Here is a 24,181-nt window from a genome sequence, read left to right as displayed (position 1 = left end):
CTTGTAGGATGTAACGGGCAGAAACGTCATAGTTTCATTTTGTCCGTTGTGTTTACTTGCATGCACGCGAGGGCAATTAAGGATTTCCACTGCACTACTCGAGATGTTTGAAAATTCTCTCAAAACTTCACAAACCTTTAGGCGAGTGCAATTTGGAAGAGTTTTCAAATATCTCGAGTAGTGTAAATCCTTAATTGCACGGACTACATGGCTGAAAAATTGCGAACGCGCGCGCACTTAAATCTGCACTGCAGTGCAAATTAAGAATTAACAATAAATTGCCGCGCTGTCAGCCAATCGCAATGATGTCATTTTCTCAGTCATATAATCAAGTGTGTTACATGAACAAACAACGACCAACTTATTATTTTTACAGGTTTCTACATTTACGCCGAGACATCTAGGCCGCGTGAACAGGGTAACCGAGCAGTCCTGATGTCTCCCCGGCTGACGGGACCTTACTGCCTTCGTTTTCATTTCCACATGTTGGGTACCAGCATGGGATCTCTGAAAGTCTACAAGAATTCAGGTTCGACCAACACCGAGGTATTTTCCATCAACGGTAACCAAGGAGATCGGTGGTATATGGCGCAGACTTCCTTGACGGGTCCCGAACAATTTCAGGTGATGATGAAACGTTTATTCGACTAAATTTTCACTGTTGCAACGCTGCTCGCGACTTATGAAAAAAAAAATTCCCTCTGCGATAAACAAGAACGCGTGAACGCATGAACGAGAGCTGATCCAAGAGTCTGACATAAAGTCACCACAGTATTGAAATTGTTTGAGTTGTTGACCATTCGATCAGTCTACAGCCGGTTAATTGTCCCTTTGGGCTCCCCCGGTGGGAAATGCTCTTGTGATAGCAAAAATTACACGCCCCACTCCTCTCAAGTAGCAAACTTGTCACGCCAACAATCTTCCGATAATCACAAGCTTTTTCGCTGCGCGAAAATGGCTATTTTTTTTAGGTTAATCGTATCTATAACAATCATGATTGGCTCTCCGCGCGCCTATTTGTCCAATTGGGTGTCGAATTACAGGTATATATTCATTAACAACGTTTTGTATTTGGATACCTACGCCAATCTTACTTCAGTTATGGGCGCTTTAATAGCTTCCATCTTAATGTTTTCTACAGCTTTTAGAACTTGTGGAAAGCACTATTGATTTTTTCGCTAAAAAAATCCCTGGTTTAGTCTCCTTAGACTTCCTTAGGTAAAACAGATTGAAGGAGCTGACGTGTTCAAATGGAACGTTATATGAGAGCGTGTGTAACTTTAAAACCCTTGCGATGTTTCAAGGTAGGAGTCAAGAGTATAAATTAAAACTAATTTTCTCTATCGTTGGCAGATTGCATTTGAGGCTATTCGTGGTACCGGTTATCGAAGTGATATTGCGTTGGACGAGATTAAACTAACCCCAGGGAAATGCGAAGACCCGTCGGCGACCCCTTCTCCGCCGGTCACCACACCAATCCCAGTCAAGCCGAGAACCACTCCCATCCCACCTAGTCGCAGTGAAGGTTAGCATGCACACTTCATTCCTGAGACTAAAAAATTTGGAGAATGTTTTCGACATGAAGTTGAAGTTTAAAGGCTCTGAGTTACAGTATTTTGAGTTATTTTGGCCGCGTACAAAATTACCTTTAAATGATAGGAAACCTGAAAATAACAGTTATAAGATAGAAAAGCACCAAAGAGATAATGATAAACCATACAGGAACAAGGATGGCTAAGGATGGGGAAGATTAACACGGATTACAAACGACGAATTTGAAAAATTGAGGCTAAAATTTTCAATATGCGCAAACCGTGACTGAGCTCTTTAACGTGCGTAAACAACTGAATATTTTTGGGGACATCGTTCATATCCTTTATAGTAAATTTGGATCAGGGATGCAATATACAGTATTCTAAGGGATGATAATTTGCTTAGGGCCGACTTGCTTAGGGCAGGCAGGATTTGAACGAGTGTTTTTGCAATGGAGAATACAGTTCAAGATAGCGTGTTACTGACATATCTATCGTGTTTACAATGTTATTTTCTTTTTTTGGGGGGGGGGGAGGGGGTGGGAGAGGAAACTAGACCGACTGCTGACGTCTCTTCGAAAGGTCAGGAATTGGATTTTTTCCTGTCTCTCTGCCTCATGTTTTTTTTCTTGAGTACCCCATCCGCTAGGGGAGATAATTTACCCCCAACAACAACTAACCTTTTGCCACGATTGATTCCTAGTGTACTGCAACTTCGATGCCCAGTCTTTGTGTCAATTCACGCAGGGAACTGGTGACCAGTACGACTGGCTGTTTAACAGGGGAACTACGTCAAGCGCGCCGGAAACTGGACCGAGCGCTGACGTCTCTTCGACAGGTCAGGAATTGGAAGCTTCTCTTGTACACCTTCTACAACCCTGTAAAGTATAGGCTCACATTAACACGATCTCAATCTAGAGAAAAAGGTTTTTTACCACAATTGCTACTAATCTCGCAATCTGATTGGCTAATTTGCCGTTGCGATAAGAGTCCAAACAACGCTGTTCGCGTCGATGTGTCACGCTCTTGGTCACACTCACTCTCACATTTTCTTTGACGTTGATATTGGGGTTAAAAACCAATCGAATGTGGTTTAGTGTTGTCTATACTCTTATCGACAACGATATACGTCATCACAGAGGTCAAAGTTTGTTGTGGGCTCACGAGGCGCATTTTGACCATTGTGATGACGCATATCGTTGTCGATAAGAGTACAGAAAACGCTAAACCACATTCGATTTGTAATATTAATAGCTTCGAGTCAAAATTTTGATTAGTTCGTGTTAATCAACAATTCACTACAATTTGGACTATATATTTCGGAGTATGCTATACCAGAAAATGGCAGATATAAACTAAACAGTAAATCGTAGCAGTTCATCTTAAGTTTTACTTTTCTTCATGTATATGACACCTTATTAAGGAGTTCAAGGAAACCAAAGTTTGCAGCTTCTACTCGAAATTGTCTCACTTTTACATGTTGAACCTTACTGAACTACAAGTTAAGAGTTATCCGCGTAGGCGAGATTCCGATCTATGTGCAAGACTGAAAAGGCTACTGTATTTGAAGTTTCAGACAGTTAGGTGAATACTGCTTAAGTTTCAGGCATAGCCATTCCTTGGTGTGTAAATAGGTGGGGTTTTTTTTCCACACTGAAGAAGTGCTAAGCCCAAACGGTCTGTGTTTACCCGATTACTTGACTTTTCAAGGAGCTCTTTCAATCTTGCACCTTACTTTTCGCCGTATCGCGCATCATGTGAGTCTCTCACATGTTCTACCGGAGATTCCGAGAAGCGTTATTTCCATTCCCTGCTCGAGACGTCTAATGATGTAGCTCTTGAGAACTCGGAGTATTGTCTCTGATTGGTGCAGAAGAGAACAGAAATTCACGAGCAATTAACAACCTATCCAAGGCGTTGCAGAAACCCTGTGGTGCTACTTCGTTACCAGAGTGGAATTTTTGTCAGTTCAAACAACAATCATCTTACCAGGGGTGGATGAAAATCAGTTTGCGACAACACACACGCCATTAAAATACATTATAGATCATCGCAGTTATGTACGCAACTAAGGCAGTTGCCAACACACCCGTTTACTCGGAATAGATTCCAAATAAAAACAGTTCAGGTTTTCTAGTAATTCTGTACTTTTTTCCAATTTTTCTAGGTTACTACATCTATGCCGAGGCGTCATTTCCACGCCAGAGTGGTGACCGCGCGCACCTGTTCTCGCCCAGACTGGCTGGTGACTATTGTCTGCAATTCTACTTTAACATGCATGGCGGTCAGATGGGCACGTTACGTGTATTTGTTGTGGTGGGCTCACAAGCGACTGTGGTAGGATCGTACAGCGATAACCGTGGAGATGTATGGAATTCAGCTAAAATTACCATTCGAGGCGTCCAACCTTACCAGGTAAACTCTTCAATTTACGACGTTTTTATTGGGAAGGATCGAAATCAAAAGTTAAATTTCATATCTTCGGCAAGCTCGTCGACAGTGGCGTTTTCATTTGGATTTGGGCCTTGTTGTTCGAGAGCGAAAGATGTTCGATCTAGTCCCTGACTGTTGTCCTTTATTTTGACAGAAAGAGACGGAAACATGTAATTATTAGTTCGTATAGTGTGATCGTCCGGGTGAGTGTAGTTCTGAAAAGAACTGTTGTTGGTGACTGACGTTTCGACAACCTGAGCGGAAGTCATCTTCAGAGTGACTCTGAAGATGACTTCCGCTCAGGTTGTCGAAACGTCAGTCACCAACAACAGTTCTTTTCAGAACTACACTCACCCGGACGATCACACTATACGAACTACTGATACTCCTGGGTTCAAACCATTTACTGTGACATGTAATTATTGTCCAGTTTAGTGCACAAAAGGCGAAAGTCCATCCAAGTTTATTATTGGTCTGCACTGCACATCACACTTATTATTGTCTTGAGTCTCAATCTTGTTTAATTCATTGTTATATCTTTGTTCAGCTGGTAGCCCAGGCTGTTCACCATTTACCAAAAAATTCCTGAAATTTCGGTCAGAATGTAAATGGTGAGACAATTTTAGCTCCACCGACCGGAAAATTTGCTTAATAAACGAAACGTCTTCAAAGGTATGTCCAAAATTTCCAACCGAAATAAACGAGTGAAAAGAGTGCTTACCATTTGCAGATTCTTCACCGCCATCTTGGAATTATCAGGTCGAATTCGTCCTAGCCTCTTTCAGGCATTTTTGCTTACTATATGCCCAAACCGTTGACGAACCGGTTTCTCCGTGTAAATGGCAAACAACCTCAGTCTTAACTATATTTTGGTGGGTCGGGTTTTGTTGTTGTTGTTGTTTTGTGTTTTGTTTTGTTTTGTTTTGTTTTGTTTTGTTTTGTTTTGTTTTGTTTTGTTTTGTTTTGTTTTGTTTTGTTTTGTTTTGTTTTGTTTTGTTTTTGTTTGTTTTTTTTAATGTACTTTTCCTTCATTCTACTCTTCCTAGGGAAAAATATCAACGTAGTGTGGTTTCTCATTTAGCTTGTGTACATTACAGATAGTATTTGAAGCTGAGAGAGGTCTGGGACATGCCGGAGATATCGCGCTGGACGAGATCCGATTAACACCAGGAGACTGTAGCCAATTTGTGATCACCAAGCCCCCTTCTACCACTAAGCCTACCCCAGCAGCTAAGCAAGGTGGGTTCTTTGGTAGGGAGGGGAGGTTTGCACACATCAGTTGCTCATAGACATGTTTAAAGGGACTCAGTCACGGACGTGCAAAATAACCTGAAAATAGTAGTTGACTTAGATAGGAAAACACCAAAGAGAAAATGATGAACTATAAAGGAACACGTCGACAACGACGTGAAATCACGTCGCGTTTCTAAGAGTTCAACAGGGAGTTTAATAAAACCACGACGACAACGAGAACGTCGCTAAACAAAAGGGTTAATGAGCAGAACAATAGCTGTGTACGTGGGTTATAATTTTTGGTACATTTCTTTGCCGTCCTCTGCAAAACAACAACGTTAAATGACCAAGTGCTGCGTCGTATACTGAACGTGGACGACGACGACTAATTTTTCGTATTTCTATTTGGAACTGAACGATGTCATTGCATATTTAGCCTGAGCACGTTTTTAGAGCCATTGGTGTACCAAACAGATCTACACAATCGCGAATATTGCTGGTAAAATATAAATTCGTTTTCTACTAGGCGTAGTCCTCGGCGTCGAAGTCGTCGTTGCTTAAGCTCCCTAACAACGTTGTCCTGAGAACGTGAACCGCGACGGCTAATTTATTTGTAATTTTTATTTCAAATGTTTCTCTCTGTCCCAGATTCAGTTTCGTGATAGTTTTGACATTGACAAACAAAGGAAAATGACAGTAGAATATCGCGAGACTCCTAGGTAAAATATAAAATCATTTTTTAATCGACGTCGTCCTCGGCGTCCCGTTCTGGTTCTTAAACTCCCTAATAGCGCTGGATGCCTCGAGGCTGGCAAAAAATCGCCTTCAACTCATTCTACGATCGCAAGCTACCTGGTAACCAAAAGTGTTTGTTTCTTTGTCTATAACTAATTAAGTTATAACATACGACTCAGACCTGCAGATTCTTGATTCAAAAAAGTATCCTGCTTTGTGTTTCAGTGTACTGTAATTTCGACAGCAAGTCGTTGTGTGGTTTTACTCAAGACAACAGTGAGGATTTTGACTGGACTTTCAACAAAGGACCAACGAGTAGCACCCCCAGCACGGGACCCACAGCTGACTTCTCAGGAAATGGTAAGATAACGCAATAAACTAGTGTAGCCCAAGGATAACGATGTCACGCAATATCAGCATTTTTTGTGCCTTTCATATCAACGAAAAATCAACTCCATGGATCGATTTATCAAGCCTCCAGGCATACATTTCCCTCAGTCTTCATTACAGTCATTATACCCCCAGTCCGCAGTCTGCCGTCCGCAGTCTGCAGTCCACTGTCTTCGTTCTACACTGACCGCTCGCCACGTGCTTCAATCACACGATCTGACGTTCGGAAACCACACTCCGAATTAACTCATTTCTTTGATTTTTTAGGCGTTAAGCAATTACAGATCTTCACCTTATTGGATTAATTTTACACTTACCATTCGCTTTCGGTTCCCCTTGGTGCGGATAATACCAAAAACAACGCGGCAGCCTGGAAGCCTTCTTCTGAAATATGGAGGCCATTTTGAATAGGGTGTTTCTACCTTACGGGCGTAGATTGAGGGTGACTTCCTCTCGGGTTCCTAAACGAAGAAACAGTATGTCAACTAAATATGACTTAAAATTCTAAGTCTTGTAACTATTTTATGACGAAAAAGAACTACATAAATTTGCCCTCACTGGGAGTCGAACCCGGGCCACTGTGCCCTTACTTACTACTGTACCACCGAGCTGCTAGCTGCCGGATGGTGTAAAATTTAAACTACATATAATGAACAGTAATATAAATTAATATAGAGTTACCCTAACATACAAATGAAAGCTAACCGCAAGCAAAATGGAGTGACACTAACCGCAAGCAAAATGGAGTGACGCTAACCGCAAGCAAACTGGAGTGACACTAACCGCAAGCAAACCTAACCGTGCTAACTACAGGCAAGCAAGGTAAACATGTACAGCGGTTTATTAACACGTCTACACTGTATAAGCAACATCCAGGCGTCCAACCCCATACTCCGCCCGGGCGTTATATTTTCCCTTTTGAATATGCCACCAATTCCCGTGCGGATCTGGGTACGATTCTAACCGAAAAACATTCTAACCTGCCTCGTTATGAATATACTCGGATTTCCGGCGGAGCACACATTTATAACCTCAAGTAGAATTGGAAGTCGGCGCTTCTTTCTCCCGTGAGAATATTAGATACGTCATCATATGACTGAGATAATTACTTCATTGAGAGCAGGGCAATTTAACGTTGATTTTGAATGTGGCAAAAATTAACGTGCGTCCTTTCGTAATTTTCCCAGTCAAAGATTGCGTAATTAAGGATTTATACCATAGCACTTACACTTTGAAGAGAACTTCCGAATATGACTCGTAGTGTAAATCCTTAATTATACTCGTTTATTCATGCCATTAAATTACCATTAATTTTTTTCAACCACAGCCCCAAACGTAAAATTACAGTGTATAACCTGCGCCTTCCATTTAGATTTTAGAAATCTCAAGCAGACAGTAATATGTATACAGTTTTAAGAAAAGTTCTAACCTCGAATTGGCCAAAGAGAAAATGAGTGTTTAGTATGTCGCAAGTTTGGTAGATAGATTTGCGATCGAACGAAAACAAAACAGAATTTGTTCGAACTATTTCCACCCTTGCTAAGGTGACCGATGCTGACAACCATTTGACTCTTCTCTTCACGTCTTTACCTCCAGGCTATTACATATATGCTGAGGCTTCCAACCCCCGGCGGCCTGGTGATCGAGCCCGCCTACTCTCGCCGCTCATGACTGGAGACACCTGCGTGGCATTTCGATTCAACATGCACGGATCACAGATGGGAACTCTTCGGGTCTACGGCAAGTTGGGATCTAGTGAACAAGTTGTGTGGGAACATAACACTAACACAGGAGACACGTGGGATGGAATGCAGATCAACATTCGGACAACAGCGCAATTTCAGGCAATCCTGAGTTTTTTTTGATTAGTATAAATCTACTTGCGTTCTATCACGAATGCCGTTTCCTTATTGGCTACGCTATTCGCTATCTATTCTGTGTTATTAAAAACTGGATCACTGGATAATGCAATTCAAGTATTCTCATTGGCTCAGCCATCATGGGTTATTAGCCATTAGTATCACCCAACTGGTGGACTAATGCAAATCCTGCATTTTAATTGGCTACGCTACCGGGGAACTATTAGTAATAGTCCTCGAGGAACGAAATTGGCGCAATCGAGCGTGACACTTTCTCTCGTTTTGTTCCCAAATAAATATTTCCTCAACTTGCATTTGCTAACTTTAATATTGCCTTTTCTGTCCGACTAGTTGGGTGATACTAAAACAATTAGACCCTTCGCCCTCAAGGGCCACGGGTCAATTCTCTATTTTCCAATTGCCCATAATTTACTTTGTTTGCCCCCCAAATTTTGCATAAACTATTGCTGTGAAATGCTCTTGGGAGGTCTGCATATTCCCAAGAGCATTTCACAACAATAGTTTATGCAAAATTTGGGGGCAAACAGAGTGAATTATGGGCAATTGGAAAATAGAGAATAGCCCAGTGGGCTTCGCCTCATGGGCTATTGACCCGTAGTCCTTGCGGGCTACGGGTCTAATTGTTAATCATACCATGCTCTGCAAATATGGTAAGCGTACGCGTGATTTTTTTGAGGCGTTTTTATTATTATTTTAGTTTAGTTTTATGTATTTTGAGGGGAGTTTTTAATAAAACGATTATTCCACTCGCGCTGTTGGATATAAAATGATTATAGCCAACTCGGCGCTACGCGCCCAGCTGGCTATCTATCATCTCATATCTAACGCGTGCTCGTGGAATAATTTTCATGCAGATAGTGAGTAGCGTAGCAGTGTGCGTGTTGTTAACAAAATGGCGGCCACTTCTTTATGTTTTGGAAGTGTGGACTCTACCTTGTTGTCTAAGTATTTCAGGGCTGGTAGATTTGCACTAGAACAATTACATTACTCGCTCTCGATTTCTATGCGTGTCGTGAGTGAACTATCACGCGATAGAAACCGAGAGCTAATAATCTAATTGTTATAGCGCAGTGGCTCAATGGAACCATGTGCCACTTTACACATGTTTATACGCAGAGGATAAAAGAAAAAAAAAAAAAAAATGAAAAAACTATCCTTCAGTTAATCTCTGTCAGTGTTCATAGCACAAATCCTCGAAGGACCGAGCAATTAAATGTCAGAAACAAATAATTCCAGTTAAACTTAAAAGTTAAAAAAGAAAAACAAAATCAGTAGAAATAAGCAAAAAAAAAAACCTCATAAGATGCGTGACACTAAGACGATAAACTAAATATATATGAGGCTGAAAAGGCTTTTGAAAGTGTCAATGATAGTAGCTGGTTTATTAAACGTTTCGGGCTTAGCCCTTCCTCAGTAGATGGAATAAGCGAGCCACGCCGTACAAAAAACACCAGCTCGTGGTCACAGCGGGACTTGAAACCGTGACTTCCCGATTTCTCCCACTGTAGGGCGCCCTACCGCACGGATACACTGCCTTCTTAAAGATAAGTGAAGGATGTATGGTGCATTAAACATTTTACCTTAAGTATCATTCTTCCACTGAGGAGATTCAAGCGTAAGTATAAACGCTCACTATTTTGATGTCACAATTGTGTTTTAATCGAACGCAGATTGTATTCGAAGCTGTCCGCGGCGGTGGATATAGAAGCGATATAGCTCTAGATGAGATCAGACTGATCCCAGGTATTTGCGGTGCGGCAGCTCAGCCCCTTGAAACCACCACGCCCATGCCACCAACTACAAGAACCATTCCTTTAAAGAGTATCGAAGGTAAGTTTCAAAAACTATGACATCTTTTATGTTCGACTTTGCATAGCACCTCGCCTCCAAAACGCCCCCACTGTATGAAGCGCACCTTTTTCAGAAATGACCTTATTGCATTAAAATTTAACGCGCTTTACCTTAATTACAAAAAAATAATAATAAATAAAGCAGTCACTGTAGTGAAGGAAAAAAAAGCAGACATGCAAAGAAGTCTATTAACAAAATGGCAACTTGTAACGGCCTTTCGAAACTTCTGCGAGCAATCTTCGTTAACGCGCATGATAAGTATTCTACAGAGCAAATAGCTTCTATGTAACAGTTTGTTTACTTTCTGCACACTCATGCTACATGAATTCTTTTTAGAAGTAAGCTGCCCAGCAGGTTGGACTAGATATCAAAGATCATGCTACAAGGCCATCAATGAAAAAGTTTTCTGGAACGCTGCAAAAGCTCGCTGTCAACAACATGGCGGATCTCTCATTGCCATCAACGACGCCGACGAATTCAACTTCTTAAGGAGCTTGACTTCGCAACTTACGGGGGACTACGCGGCTTGGATCGGACTCCGCCGGGACTCCGCGGGGGCGTTTTCGCGTTGGGATAACGGGGAACCACTAACATTCACCCAGTGGGCCAGAAACGAGCCGAACAACTTGCTCGGTGACGAAGACTGTGTGGAAATGTACAGATATAGTGGCGGATGGTTGGACACTACATGTACAGGGACTTATGCTCGAACACATCCCTTCATATGCGAGATCGGTGAGTTTTAACGATCTCACTTTCGAATTTTCCTAACCATGGTTTCCGAAGCAAACTGAAGCGGTTACCAAGCAACTGTGTCGCGCTCATCGAGGGGTTACCAAGCAACCTCTAAGTCAGCTAACAGTTAGAATAGAGGCAACTATCAATAAATCCACGTGAGGCTGGTGTGCCTTTCTATATATGAACTCAACAAGTGGCAGAATTTATATCTCTTCAATCGCTTGTTTTATATATGTGACAAACGTTATTCCGTTTTCAACATAAAATACAGTTTTAAAACAGTCTTAACAGAAGATAAGAACTTTATAACTTTGCGTCATTGCCATGCATATCGTAAGTATATAAGAGCTTCAACTTTCTTTCAAAGTAATTTATTTTTTGTTTCTCCAAGTGTCGACTGCTAAAGGAAAAATAACGGCACCCCAGTGTCCACGCGGTTGGCATAAGCAGGGTAACGACTGTTACAAAGTCTACAGTGCTGTGTTCTCCAGGTCCCGCAGTAACGCGAATAAAGTGTGTCAAGCATCACGTGCCGACCTCGTGAGTATCACGTCATCAAGCGAACAAGCTTTAGTGTCAACGCTAATGAAAAAGAATTCTGAAGGCAGCTACGGATTCTGGATAGGACTCAAACGTTCTTCCAACAACGCGTTCTCGTAAGTAAAACGTTTTTGTAGTCTAGTGAGAGGATGAAGGGGTAGGGGTTAATCCTTCATATAGGCCTTATTCCCAAGGTAATCCCTCTTAGGTTATTTTTAGACATGGTACCCAGTTCTTCTGCGGATGTTATCACGTGCATTGTCCTGATGTTTTCGTGGAGAATTAAAATTCGTGTCAAGCAGATAGGGCTGTTCGCTGGAGCAAACTCCATGTCACAGAATTGGCTATTTCTAGAAGCTCCTGGAATTTCCGAAAGTGGAGGTGATCTAAAAATAACTTGAGGGATTACCTTGGGAATAAGAACTATATGTACCCTTTATCCTCTCTTGAATGCTGTTAATGGCAAGTTGTGTTGTGTAACTGTCTTTACTCTCCGTGCTCCGTGACAAACAGATGGTGATAAGAGAAAGCACTGTGTTACTGTTTAAACTGTCAGGTGATAAGGTAACCGACAGGGCCATATTCTTTCAATTCTCTGTTCATTGTTCTGCGCCATTTTTCCGTTTGGACAGCCCTGCCAAGTCTTAGCCTTTAATCTGCTATCCAGAAGAAAGTAATAAAACCCACAGTTGTCTTTTGACTTTTTTCTCTGACATTCGGTGTGCCAGGTAAGGTTCCTATCCAACAATATACAGTTTCTTCACTTTCCTCAATCCGTACTTTCCGCATTACAACTATTAACTCGGCAAAGGTTATCCCTATTGGTGTGACGTGTCCGGCCAACAATGCAAGCCCCAAGTTTGACACAGAAAATGCTTGAAAGCAAGCCCTGGCCCGTCCCTCTTAAAGATCAAGTGTACTTATAAAAATTATAAGTGTGAGTTTGTTTTTATCAATAGATAAGACAATTAACACAAAGTCAATTATTAACATGTCTTTCTTCCATCAAGATGGGAGGACAGAAGTCTCCTGACGTACACCAAATGGTCGAGAGGCGAACCCAACAACTGGGGTCTAAATGAAGACTGTGTTTACATGAGCTCCATCACAGCAAGCTGGCTGGATAGTCGGTGCTCGCGTCCTTTACCCTTCATCTGTAAACTGTGTAAGTTTAACTCACCTTAGTCCAGTTCTACAGCTCTCTCGCTGTCACGCAACGCTTCCGCTCCCAAGAGCGCAGCGTTGCGTGAAAGACAAATGAAGAGCCAGAACTGGACTAAGATCAGCTTCCTTAATCAGTTCAAGCTGGCAATTTTGGCTTGATTGACGCAAGTAATCATGCGTCCGTTTTGAGTTAACGTTAGTTTGCTGAAATGTTCAAATGGTTCAAATTAAACTCTGCAATTTCATCCAACCATTCAGGGAAAACATACTAACTTACAGATCAACCAATCAGGAGTTACAAGCTAAAAGCAAACGCGTCACCATTGGTTCATTTGCGTTTTCCCGCGCTTGGCACTGGTTGCATGTTTTAGCTTCGAGTTCCTATTGGTGTTGGGTTGCTTGGTCAGATGATTACATTTTAGTCCTACGATAGTCATTAGACTACTGTTCCAAGAGCTTAAATCCATCTCGTCCCTATAAGAAAAATTTGCAGGCGTTTTATTCATAAGTCTTCTCCAACGTTTCTTGGCACAGCTCTAGAGAGGAACGCTCCGACGGATCCCCCTACGACCACTCCCCCTCCGATGACCTGTGGCGTGAAGGCGACCAATCGCTCCGTTTCCGAATTCAGCGTCGGTAAAATCATTGGGGGAAAAATCTCAACCCCTGGGGCATGGCCCTGGCAAGTGGCTATCATGTGTAAGACTTGCAAGTCTCAAGACTGCGGAGGAACCTTGGTTTCCGCATATCACGTGGTTACAGCTGCGCATTGCGTCCCTTCTGATACCGATACTTTTATCAAGGACTACAAGGTGGGTATCGTGTCACGCAACTGACTGCGTGCGCATCTTGTCGTGACCACGTTAGGTTCTTCTCCAAGAAGTGCGACGAACCAAGAGAACGGCCGCAAGTACCTAGAGTCAAAAATGGTCGTTGAACGGTCGGATGTCTTCGGCCCATCGTGGAAACTGAAAATAAAAATAATAAATGTGAAGCTTTTTTTGGCGAGACCTTCGAGTGTTCAATCTTCGGAAAAGCTGAAATCTTCGGAAAATCTTCGTGATAAAAGCTCTCGAAGAGAATACTACAGGGTGAACGAGGACATTCTTTATCACATTTCGAGAAAAGATTTAATGATTATGATTGCACTAGCGAGTAGGGACCTCCCTCCTTTCGTCGGCAAATCAAATTGTTCCAGGCTGAAGCCAGGCCATGTATTAAAGAATTAGAGTACTCTTGAACTTCCCTAGCCTTAATAAGTAATCACCGTAAAAGCTGTACCTCGGATCAGATTCTTTCCCCTAACTTTTTCTCCAAAAAGAGAAATCTTTAACCTTTTTTTTACACAAAAACTATGACGTAAGGTAACTTGGTTTTTGAGCCAACATCTTAACTTCCGCTAACTACTCTTAAACTGTCGTAGGTGGGGAGGGAAAAATGCAGGTATGAGAGTATTGTATATAGTGCCCTCCGTCCTCAGTTTACCACCCAAGCTAAAATCTCTCGATGTCTTCAACACAGGTTCGCCTTGGTGAGCACCATTTTGAAACGACTGAAGGTTACGAACAAGACATTGACATTGCCGCGGTGTACACGCATGCGTCGTACGGCCTGGCGGTTTCTCATGATCGGGACATTGCTGTCATAAAGCTGGCTTCTCCCGCCAAATTCAACAGTCACGTGGGACCTGTGTGCCTACAAAGCAGTAATGCTGACTTTCCTCCTGGTAAGTACGTCGTTCAACCCCAGCCCCCACCCATTATCAGTTATATTGCCTTGGTGATTAAAGGAAAGGCGATCAGTGAAACATTACGCGATGCAGTATTATTGCAAAGGAAACATCCTCTTGAAACAACTTACTGTAAAGGTTTTAGTGCAGACCTCAGGTGTTCTTCTACAGTGACTTATTACCCGCCCTTCTTATTAAAGATACGAAGTACAGTATGCTGGTACCCAGGGTCTCGGCTACAGGTGTTCAAATCCAAGATGGCGGATACTTTTGCGGAGACTCTGGCTCACGCTAAAATATCTCTGATGTTCACTGGTCGGCGACGACTCTCGTCGCGTTCTTTATTAATAAATAATTAGCCCTGATTGGTGACAATGTTCAACAAGTTAACGGAAGCTTCTCTGAAATAAACGCGAAGTTAACTGGGCTGGCAGTTTCTGATTAGCTAAATAATTCCCTATCCATATTCACGCTAAATATGGGGGCAAAACAACTTCGAGTGCTTTTAGTCGGCAAACTGCTAACTGTGTTCAGGTCAAATATGGGACCGAAATAAAATGAGAAACAACTTCGAGAGCTCAGTTTGCTCGGCAAACCTTCTGCGGGTTATTAATGTATTTGTATGCTTCGATTTTGCACAGGAGCATGCGCCATCACAGGTTGGGGTCGCACCCGTCAAGGTGGCACTACATCTCCTGTTCTAAGGGAGGCAAGAGTCCCCTTAATTTCACAGGAGGACTGCAAGCGGAACTATCGACCAGAGCTCATAACATCCAACATGATCTGTGCTGGGTTTTCAGGGGGAGGAATTGATGCCTGTCAAGGGGATAGTGGAGGTAAAAGTGATGTTCCTGGTTGACCAACGGCAGAGGTTTCATTAAGAGCTGGGCATCGGGCAAATTGACCGGCTTTGAGGATGATTTCTACCCGCCTGGTTGGACCATCCAGAAGAAAGTTTTTCTTACAAAGAAGTTCAGTTCAAAAAGTTTTGCCTGCCTGTGCGTGAACCAGGTGCAATCCTGCCAGCGCTGAAAATGTTAATGAAACCCCTGTTAAACTTAACGGTCTAATCAGTAAACTTAACTTCATGTCGTATTCTTAGCGTACTCATAGTAAAGTTCCATTACTGTCCTTGAGTAACGAGTTCTCAAATAATCTCAACAAGAAGCTTCTCGATTATCATTTTCAGTCCCTTGTGTTCGTTGTCTCCGGTATAAAATATATGATACAAAACTACTACTGTTTTTGCTTAACTTGCGAATGTGACCGCCACCTTTCTCAAGGAACGCGCGCAGCAATATTGACCAGGTAGTGCAACTAGGTCAGGGCTCATTTTCTCCAATATGTGTTTTTCTCTATCTTCTCCAGGTCCTCTTGTTTGTGAAAAGGACAACCGCTGGTATCTCGTAGGCACAACCAGCTGGGGATGGGGTTGTGCTGGCCAGTACTACGGAGTGTACACTAACATTGCTAAACTGTACAGCTGGATTAAAGCAAACATGCCATGAACGCCTACACAAGATTGTTCAGCCAAGCCCACTGGAAACTAGTCTCCTCCGCGTTGCGTGACGATCGTAATAACGGCGGCCAAGGAGACTAACTGGAAACTGCAACATAGTAAACTATAGTATGTATAACATAGAGGGAGAAAAGCGCCCAAATAAACATATATTTTTTGGTATACCGTTGTCGTTTGGCAATTGCGCAGACGCGGGTATTTTCGAGATGTATGTATGTACTGAGACCTCGACCTCTGGCATTATCTGCTATGGTTAATACCGTCGCATACTTGCACGCCACGAGTTTAATTTGTAGTCTATTTGTGACTACGGTACAATTAGTTGAAAAGGTATAGTAGAGGAATGCCAGTTCGTAAGGCATTAGCAACTCCGGTGACATTAGATGTGACTCTAATAAACTACTCAACAATTTCAAAAGCTAAAATGTGACTTAATTCATGCTTGGTGATTTCAATCGCCTGATGCTTTACCAAGAAACCCACAAAAACGACTGTTATCCAGCCTATAGTATTCAGACAAATCGTGATTTGGCTTTGTGCACGTTTTTTCGCGCTGAAAACGATTTCTACCTTTACTTCCAGCTGTGATTCGTTCGTTGCATTATTTGCTTTGTTGTGATTGGCCAAATGTGTTGGATTACGTAGATTTGTGTTTAAGGTGTGACTGTCAAAAAACCAATGATAACGAGCCGAAATACCGCAATGAGCCAATCAGAGCCCGCCGTAGAACCTTGAAGCCGAAGGCAAACGAACGTAAGTGCGGGAAAAATCGACAACCCAATTCACAATTCAAAATTGACAACCGCGAAGAGGTAGACAACCATTATATTCACTGGAGTTGATTATTAATAATACAGATTTAGCACCGATCACTCCATCTACAGTGCAAGAGAGCTGCCGCTGTCGCAATGAAGAACTTCATGAGATGCATGAACGAATTATGCATTACATAGCTAATAATTATGCGGTCCGATGCAACTCGAAGAGAATTTGAATGAAGTTTCGTGTGGTCCTTATTGAGCCCTGTTACGAAACTAGAATAATAGGATGCAATGCTGATAAAAATATTCATCTGAATCTTTGAACCTTGGAGGGACGATGAGAGATGTAATATTTCATATCAGCTTTATTTCTTACATATATTTATATGTACAACATAATAGAAAGTTTATAAGAAAGAAGAACGATCGCAGTTACGGTTCTGGACACAGGGCAGGAAGGCCTCGTCTACACTACCATGTTCACACTAATCCATCACGAAAACAGAGCTTTTCGAAAACGCTCTTCAAATCAAAGGAATTGAAAACGCCGGCTTTGTGTTTTAGTGTGGACGGAAAACATTTTGAAAACGGAGCTTTTCGAAAAAGACGACATCACGGTAATAATGTGATTTCCCTAACCGAGTTTCTTCAAACACAAATCCAAAATGACCGTTGATTGTGGCGTTTTCAACTTTCTCCTGCGTAGTGTGGACGGAAAACATTTGACGCATCTCCAGAGTGAAAATTCAAGCATAGTGTGGACGGAGTCTAAGCTGTCTTTACTTTCCCTTTATCTGTCTTCATCAGCTTTATGGAGTGACCTGTTATGCACGGCTGGTAGATGCAACAAGGCAAGTCGCAGATCATTGGCTGAGAAAACTGCGTCCTTTCTTTGATTGGTTTAGGAAAATCACGCGACTTACCAGATCCCAGATATCTAAGCGAAAATCGTTGAAGGCAGAAGAGACAGAAAAAAAGAGGAAGACATACGACCCATATAACTGCTCAGTTCGAATAAGTCACAGCAACAGCGTTCTACAACAAATTGAATTGTAACATCTCAATGTATGAATTGCAAAATATTATGAGTTACTCTTTTCGTTGTTTTTCTTTCCCGTAGACGCCATGGCTTTCGCTGCAGATTCAAGAATTCTCTTCTTCCATTCTTCATAATCTCTGTCCTCTGCGTTTGCCTCTTCATCGTCTTCCTTTGATTGTTTTGATGAATGAGGTTGAGCTGTAAAACATAACAACACTCATTAAAACTCAAATATCAAGTTCTAAGTTCAGAGGAAAATAGCAGTTGGAATACCTACATAGCAAAATTCCATATATATATTTTGGTAGATGTCCAATGCGCCGTTCGCAATTTTATTGCGGAGGTAGGAGGGACATTTTGCTAAGCGTAACATCTCCTGGCCGCCAAAAAAATATTGGCCGCGTCGCTGCAAACGCTGCCAAAAGTTGCACTTGATCATAATTAGCGCAACGTTTGCTGCTACGAAAACGTTGCGAGGCGTGTTCATTTCAGCGTGTTTCACTTTTGCACAGCTCTTCACGTGCCAAAAGTGCGAGCCAGTTCGATTGCTCCTTCGGATCCTTAGAAAAAAGACTGCCTGCCAGCAGGGTAGATCTCACCCCTGATTCATTGTCTTCATACTCACTACGTTTTAATGTGTTCCACTTTAGGGTTAGCCTCTTCCAGGCGTATAGTTAGCTGGGACGAAGCACTAAAAAAGGCAAGCGAAAAAGTACAAAAAGCGCGCTTTTTAATTTTTCGCACGCTGGTTTTCGCGCTGCGCCCCAAATAACTGAACGCCTGGAAGAGGCTACTTTAGGGTTAAAGAACTCACTTTCAATTATTTCATTCACTTTCCCGAGAAGTCCATAACCTCTTTTTGTTGATCTTTTACTGCTTTCAACTTTCAAAAGAAATAAAGGAGAACATAAACTTATTAATTAAATTTATTTAGTCTAGCTTTTCTTTGCCAAATGTAACGTCGAAAAACAAACAAGCAAGCAAGAAGGAAGAGTGTTCCTTCTCTGTAATCCTCTTTCTTTTTCTCCTGATCTTTCTCACTTAACATGCATCAGCAGATGTGCCTATTTCTCCACGACCTATGTCTGAAACAGGGTATCACCCTGCATTTGGGGAGGCTGGGTAAGAGGGGGGGAAGGTCCAATCTAAAAATGGCAGGGTTATCCTAGTTACACATTTTGACAATAAACACTATAGATTTATGGGGTGTGGCTCAACTTCAATTTAACCACTTAGAGATACTAAATTCCAAAGTCTTTTTTTTTTACAGTACATTGCTTACTATACAAACTAACGGTACATTACTTGCAATAACTTTATAATACAACACTTACTAACATTTGGCTACCTGCATTACTTACATTACATTTGCTACACATTACATAACTTAAATTATACATAAAGATTACAGTTTTTGTGTTTTTCCAATTGAAAGTCTCTTTTTTGGTGATTGATAAATAAAATCACACAATGCTTCAAAGCCATGGATGTACACTATTTCACAAGAAATCACAAGTAAGCTAGACAGACGTTCTTACCACATTCCAACATATCAGGTATTTTCTCCATCTTCTTATGCAGACTGTCAAATGTTGACCTCTTAGTAGCCAACATGTTCAGTAACTTGTTCTTGTCTATTTTGATCTTTTTGTACCTTAAGAAGCAATGAAACCAGTGTTCACATAATTTATCCAACAATAAAAGAATATTTATTTAAAATCAATAACCATTTGATGATAATAATTTATTCATACTTGAACAGATATTATAAAATAAATAATAATATAATAATTTTATTCATACTTGCAAGCAGTATATAATGCAGTCGCTACAAAGATTGGATGACTGATGTCTTCAGCTTCTTGAACAAAATCTTGTTTATACCTTGTTGAAAATAAATATTCATAAAAGCAACTAGATTATAAACAATAATTGTTACTTACATGGTAATTAGGACTTAATATTATCTGATCAAGTACCTATCACTAATTATTATTGATAGGTACTTGATCTGGTAATATTAAGTCCTAATTACTATGTCAAGAGGGTCATGCATTCAGAAGGGAGGGGGAGAGAGGGAACACCTTATCAAAACATAGTTGGGGTGGTGCTGCTGAGACCTTCAAACTCTGACCCTTTTTAGACAAAATCTCTTCATTTTGCTACAGTCAAGCCTCTCCAATACGGACACCAAAGGGACAGAGCAAAGTGTCCCTATTAGAGAGTTGTGTGTATTTAAGAGGTCACTGTCTCCACTGACAGTTAAGAGTGTTTAGTAACTAACATCAGGTTCAAAGTGAGTGTCTTCTGAATTTCCAAATCTAAATGATAAAGTGTCAATGTTTGTGTAACTGCCGACAGGAAATAGTACATATATACCACAAATTATTGACACCTGGTCCCTGGAGTGTCCATAACAAAGAGGTTAAATTTGTATGAATTTGCTCCTTAGGGCCAAGATTTAGTGTCCATAGTCTGTTTTAGAGAGGGTCCGTATTATAGAGGTATTTTTTAGAGGAAATGTATGAGAATTTTGTTGGTAGACAGGAAACTGTCTGTATTAGAAAGGTGTCCATATGGAGGGGTTCAGCTGTACCCTCTATATGACAAGATGCTCTATTTTGCAACCTATGTAACAATAATTACAATAACAGCAAAAAACAATAAGACGAAACTAGTATTAACACAGATTGACCCATCTGTACCTCTGATGGATTTGCTGAGCCAAGTTTGAAGCCTCCATGCAACCAAATTGCACCGCAAGATCTTTGATGGTAAATTCCTTTTTCTTCCCTAACAGACACTCTATTGTTTTGAAAGCATGGATGTATGCTTTCTTGGTCATCCCAGAGAGACGAATTGCCACATTCTATAACCAGGGAAGAAGGGGTGACTTTATGTATTTTCGATTACCGGTATATGTCACAGGTAAATTAAAGGGAGAGATGGAATTCTAAACAACAGAATATATGAATCCGAATAGAATTCAGCACAAACTGTATTTAAAAAAGTCATCACTGGATATATTCTTAAGACTGCTTAAGGTTCGACTCTATTTAAGGGGTGTTGAATGGTACCTATAGAAATTTGTAAGCCTTCAGGAAACTTGTAATTTGATCTTGAAATCTCAGAGTCCTTTGTGACAAGTCACAAAGTCTTGTATTTGTTTGTTCTTTTCGGAGTCTCAGAGTGAAAAATCATTTAGGCCTCTCTCTGATTTTCAAACAAGGATCTTGGCAACAAATTTCAAGATTATTAATTTACACCTTCTTTTGAGCAGAAAAGTCAATAGAGTTTTCCATTAGTTTTACATGTAGGGAATGTTAAGAATGACACCATTAAAGCTCATGCAACTGAAGTGCAAAATTGGCATAGGCATCAAATACAGGAATCCAGTTACATAAGATTAAAATTGGATATCCCTAAATAGGTGCATAGAGAACTAATAACGATCAAGAATTTTGTTTCAGATACAAATAGGGAAAATGAAAGAAAAAATATGTAAAAATATAATAGCCCAAAACCTCACCGAAACCGAAATTTCAGCTTTGAAAAAAAAAAAATAAACTTTCATTGAAACATCCTTTGAAAACATGGTTGGCACAGAAACCTCAAGTTGGGTAACTAATGGAGTAAACAATTGATACAACAAAATGTTCCATGATAAATCACAACATTAGTGCACCGGACTCTACATTGAGCAGTCTGAGTTTGAGTCCTGGCTGGGGTCACTGCATTGTGATCTTGGCACTTTCCAAAGCACTTTCCCTACCCAGGTGTATGACAGGGATACCAACAAATTTAATGTTGGGGGTAACCCAGTAATGGATTGTTATCCCATCCAGGGGAGAGTAGTTGCTAATAACGCTACAGAAACAGGGATAAGCTCTGATGGTATATGGACCAGTTGGCTCGATGCAGAATATTAATAATATGCTTGAGATGATGATTCAGGGACTGCAAAGGTGGAGAGACTGGCAGGGTTATAGTCCTTAACCACCTATATTCTTGGGTTGATTTTTTAATAAATGTTAAAAGCTGGAACCCCTTATGCCTGTAATCAGTTTTTTCCAGGTCAGATCTTTTAGCCCTACCACTTTTAAATGGTCTCTACAATCCTCCTGATTATTTTTGCTGTGGAGCGAGCACAGCTAGTGAGCAGGGATTATAATCAGAAATGTAAATGTTTAGAAATCTATATGTACAAAAACAAAAATCAGGACACGCAGTGGGAACCTTTTCATTGTGCATGATGACAACTTGAACCTTGAATGTTGTGACAGTAAACAGATTGATAAACTTAAATTAACCATTAACAAGTTACATTGTTTAGCCTAAAAGGGCATTTTCTGATGCTTCTGTTGTTTCTTACTAGTGCAGCAGGCTTCCACTTGCTTCTCTCACTTTGGCCACTGTGTTGTGTAGCTTTGACTAGTTTTCACATATTTACCCAGAAATTCTAAAAGCATTTAAAAAATTAAATTGTACCGGCTTTCACACATTTGTACTTAAGGTGATTCCTCAGTATTGCGCATCTCTACTACGCACGATTTCCACATCATTAACACATGCACATGAGCGCATGCACATACACAACGTAATAGATCGACTCCCCTCAAGCTAAGCTCAACAGCAAAATAACTGTTCGTTTTCTCTTAAACGAGCACAGTGACCCCACGTTTTAATGCATGAATTTAAATTACACTAGGTTATCTACAATATATCGCTTCAAAAGTGTTCAACAACAAATTAGGTAAATTCATGAGTTTTCCTAACATTTATCGTGCACAATCTTGATGTGCCAAGATTCTCTTGTTCCTATGCCTTGATGTTTCCATGGTAACAAGGTTTTGACAGGCACCTCTGGGGAAGGTGGTATGTGTAATTTTAGAGTTTGACAACTTGGCTTCTTTAGAATATTGATCGCCTGTTTTCCATAGAACCGTTACATCGGAACCACGACGGACAGCTTATAGGATAGGACTGATACAATTATGTATAACCTCAGGGCGAATTTCTGTTCATGATCTTAAAATCATAGCTTACCTTGTCCACGGGAACTTGGGAATTATTCGCAGCAATCTCGAGGCAGATCACAGATTTAGCCACGCTAGTTAAAGTCAAGGCACAACCACGAACGTCCATCAAGCGCTCAAATTCAGAACCCTTCTTTGAAACATCTACTGTCGTTATTCCAAGCCTTTTAGATAAAGATCGAAGAGTTTCATTCGCCATTTTGTCGTCTTCTAGTTGTCCAGTTGGAAATTTTCGCGGCAAAAAGCTTCGATGGTACCCAGCTCTCCGTCGGTTAAGAAAATGCTAGTGCCTAGATTTCCCTCCGCCAATAGAAACTCTGAGGGAGGCTGTCAGGTGGGTGTAAGAGGTAGAGAAACAACGTTTGAGGGTGCATTTGTTCGTTCTTCAGTTTTAGAACCATACCGGCATCCTTCACCAGATGGGATGAGTGTATTAGGCGTATACTCTATTAGAATTTTTGCGCTGCCGGAAAAGGAGTCACTTTATATTTTATATTTTATCTTGATGACAACTTGAACCTTGAATGTTGTGACAGTAAACAGATTGATAAACTTAAATTAACCATTAACAAGTTACACTGTTTAGCCTAAAAGGGCATTTTCTGATGCTTCTGTTGTTTCTTACTAGTGCAGCAGGCTTCCACTTGCTTCTCTCACTTTGGCCACTGTGTTGTGTAGCTTTGACTAGTTTTCACATATTTACCCAGAAATTCTAAAAGCATTTAAAAAATTAAATTGTACCGGCTTTCACACATTTGTACTTAAGGTGATTCCTCAGTATTGCGCATCTCTACTACGCACGATTTCCACATCATTAACACATGCACATGAGCGCATGCACATACACAACGTAATAGATCGACTCCCCTCAAGCTAAGCTCAACAGCAAAATAACTGTTCGTTTTCTCTTAAACGAGCACAGTGACCCCACGTTTTAATGCATGAATTTAAATTACACTAGGTTATCTACAATATATCGCTTCAAAAGTGTTCAACAACAAATTAGGTAAATTCATGAGTTTTCCTAACATTTATCGTGCACAATCTTGATGTGCCAAGATTCTCTTGTTCCTATGCCTTGATGTTTCCATGGTAACAAGGTTTTGACAGGCACCTCTGGGGAAGGTGGTATGTGTAATTTTAGAGTTTGACAACTTGGCTTCTTTAGAATATTGATCGCCTGTTTTCCATAGAACCGTTACATCGGAACCACGACGGACAGCTTATAGGATAGGACTGATACAATTATGTATAACCTCAGGGCGAATTTCTGTTCATGATCTTAAAATCATAGCTTACCTTGTCCACGGGAACTTGGGAATTATTCGCAGCAATCTCGAGGCAGATCACAGATTTAGCCACGCTAGTTAAAGTCAAGGCACAACCACGAACGTCCATCAAGCGCTCAAATTCAGAACCCTTCTTTGAAACATCTACTGTCGTTATTCCAAGCCTTTTAGATAAAGATCGAAGAGTTTCATTCGCCATTTTGTCGTCTTCTAGTTGTCCAGTTGGAAATTTTCGCGGCAAAAAGCTTCGATGGTACCCAGCTCTCCGTCGGTTAAGAAAATGCTAGTGCCTAGATTTCCCTCCGCCAATAG

At 41.0% G+C, this 24,181-nt stretch overlaps 2 protein-coding genes across 5 annotated transcripts in view; one reads left to right on the top strand and one right to left on the bottom strand.

Annotated features, from left to right (window-relative positions):
• Positions 1-15,901, top strand: part of LOC110065218 (uncharacterized) — a 33,991-nt gene extending 18,090 nt beyond the window's left edge. Inside the window, exons 10-24 of one of the 3 annotated variants that reach the window (XM_089297702.1) lie at positions 377-624; positions 1,354-1,525; positions 2,236-2,370; positions 3,700-3,947; positions 5,063-5,204; positions 6,159-6,293; positions 7,920-8,167; positions 9,874-10,033; positions 10,394-10,789; positions 11,184-11,448; positions 12,343-12,497; positions 13,031-13,308; positions 14,018-14,222; positions 14,867-15,061; positions 15,594-15,901. In XM_089297702.1, the coding sequence (XP_089153828.1) occupies positions 377-624; positions 1,354-1,525; positions 2,236-2,370; positions 3,700-3,947; positions 5,063-5,204; positions 6,159-6,293; positions 7,920-8,167; positions 9,874-10,033; positions 10,394-10,789; positions 11,184-11,448; positions 12,343-12,497; positions 13,031-13,308; positions 14,018-14,222; positions 14,867-15,061; positions 15,594-15,733 (3,122 nt within the window). In that variant the 3' untranslated portion in view covers positions 15,734-15,901. Of the gene's footprint in view, positions 1-376; positions 625-1,353; positions 1,526-2,235; positions 2,371-3,699; positions 3,948-5,062; positions 5,205-6,158; positions 6,294-7,919; positions 8,168-9,873; positions 10,034-10,390; positions 10,790-11,183; positions 11,449-12,342; positions 12,498-13,030; positions 13,309-14,017; positions 14,600-14,866; positions 15,062-15,593 lie in introns of those variants that run through there. The other 2 variants (XM_089297701.1, XM_089297700.1) reach the window with 2 other exon arrangements.
• Positions 12,312-22,831, bottom strand: LOC110065228 (origin recognition complex subunit 6-like). Of its 2 annotated transcripts, XM_089297750.1 has the most exons (7): positions 22,591-22,831; positions 20,250-20,413; positions 19,348-19,428; positions 19,083-19,198; positions 18,359-18,427; positions 17,599-17,742; positions 12,312-13,464 (listed from the first exon to the last, which is right to left on the bottom strand). In XM_089297750.1, the coding sequence occupies exons 1-7, from the start codon at positions 22,777-22,779 to the stop codon at positions 13,295-13,297; spliced, it is 933 nt and encodes a 310-aa protein (XP_089153876.1). In that variant the 5' UTR covers positions 22,780-22,831; the 3' UTR covers positions 12,312-13,294. The 2 variants fall into 2 exon arrangements, with proteins under 2 accessions (XP_089153876.1, XP_020627999.2); XM_020772340.2 differs by lacking the exon at positions 12,312-13,464 and having other exon boundaries at positions 16,788-17,742.
• Between the last annotated feature and the right edge of the window lie 1,350 nt (positions 22,832-24,181).

Source organism: Orbicella faveolata, unplaced genomic scaffold, assembly GCF_042242905.1.
Source record: "Orbicella faveolata isolate gen_17 unplaced genomic scaffold, um_ofav_v1 contig_3, whole genome shotgun sequence".
In the NCBI taxonomy this organism is placed as follows: Eukaryota; Metazoa; Cnidaria; class Anthozoa; order Scleractinia; family Merulinidae; genus Orbicella; species Orbicella faveolata.
This window is presented reverse-complemented; position numbering and strand designations above follow the sequence as displayed.

What these genes read in the sequence shown, in the direction of transcription:
- LOC110065228 (XM_089297750.1), bottom strand. Translation starts at nt 22,779, where the DNA reads ATGGCGAATGAAACTCTTCGATCTTTATCTAAAAGGCTTGGAATAACG. An exon ending in GCTCAGCAAATCCATCAGAG is followed by an intron (nt 19,429 to 20,249) that starts GTACAGATGGGT and finishes ATTTTCAACAAG; the next exon opens with GTATAAACAAGATTTTGTTC. An exon ending in AAAGAAAAACAACGAAAAGA is followed by an intron (nt 13,465 to 17,598) that starts GTAACTCATAAT and finishes TTTTATTTTCAG; the next exon opens with TTTCCACGATGGGCCGAAGA.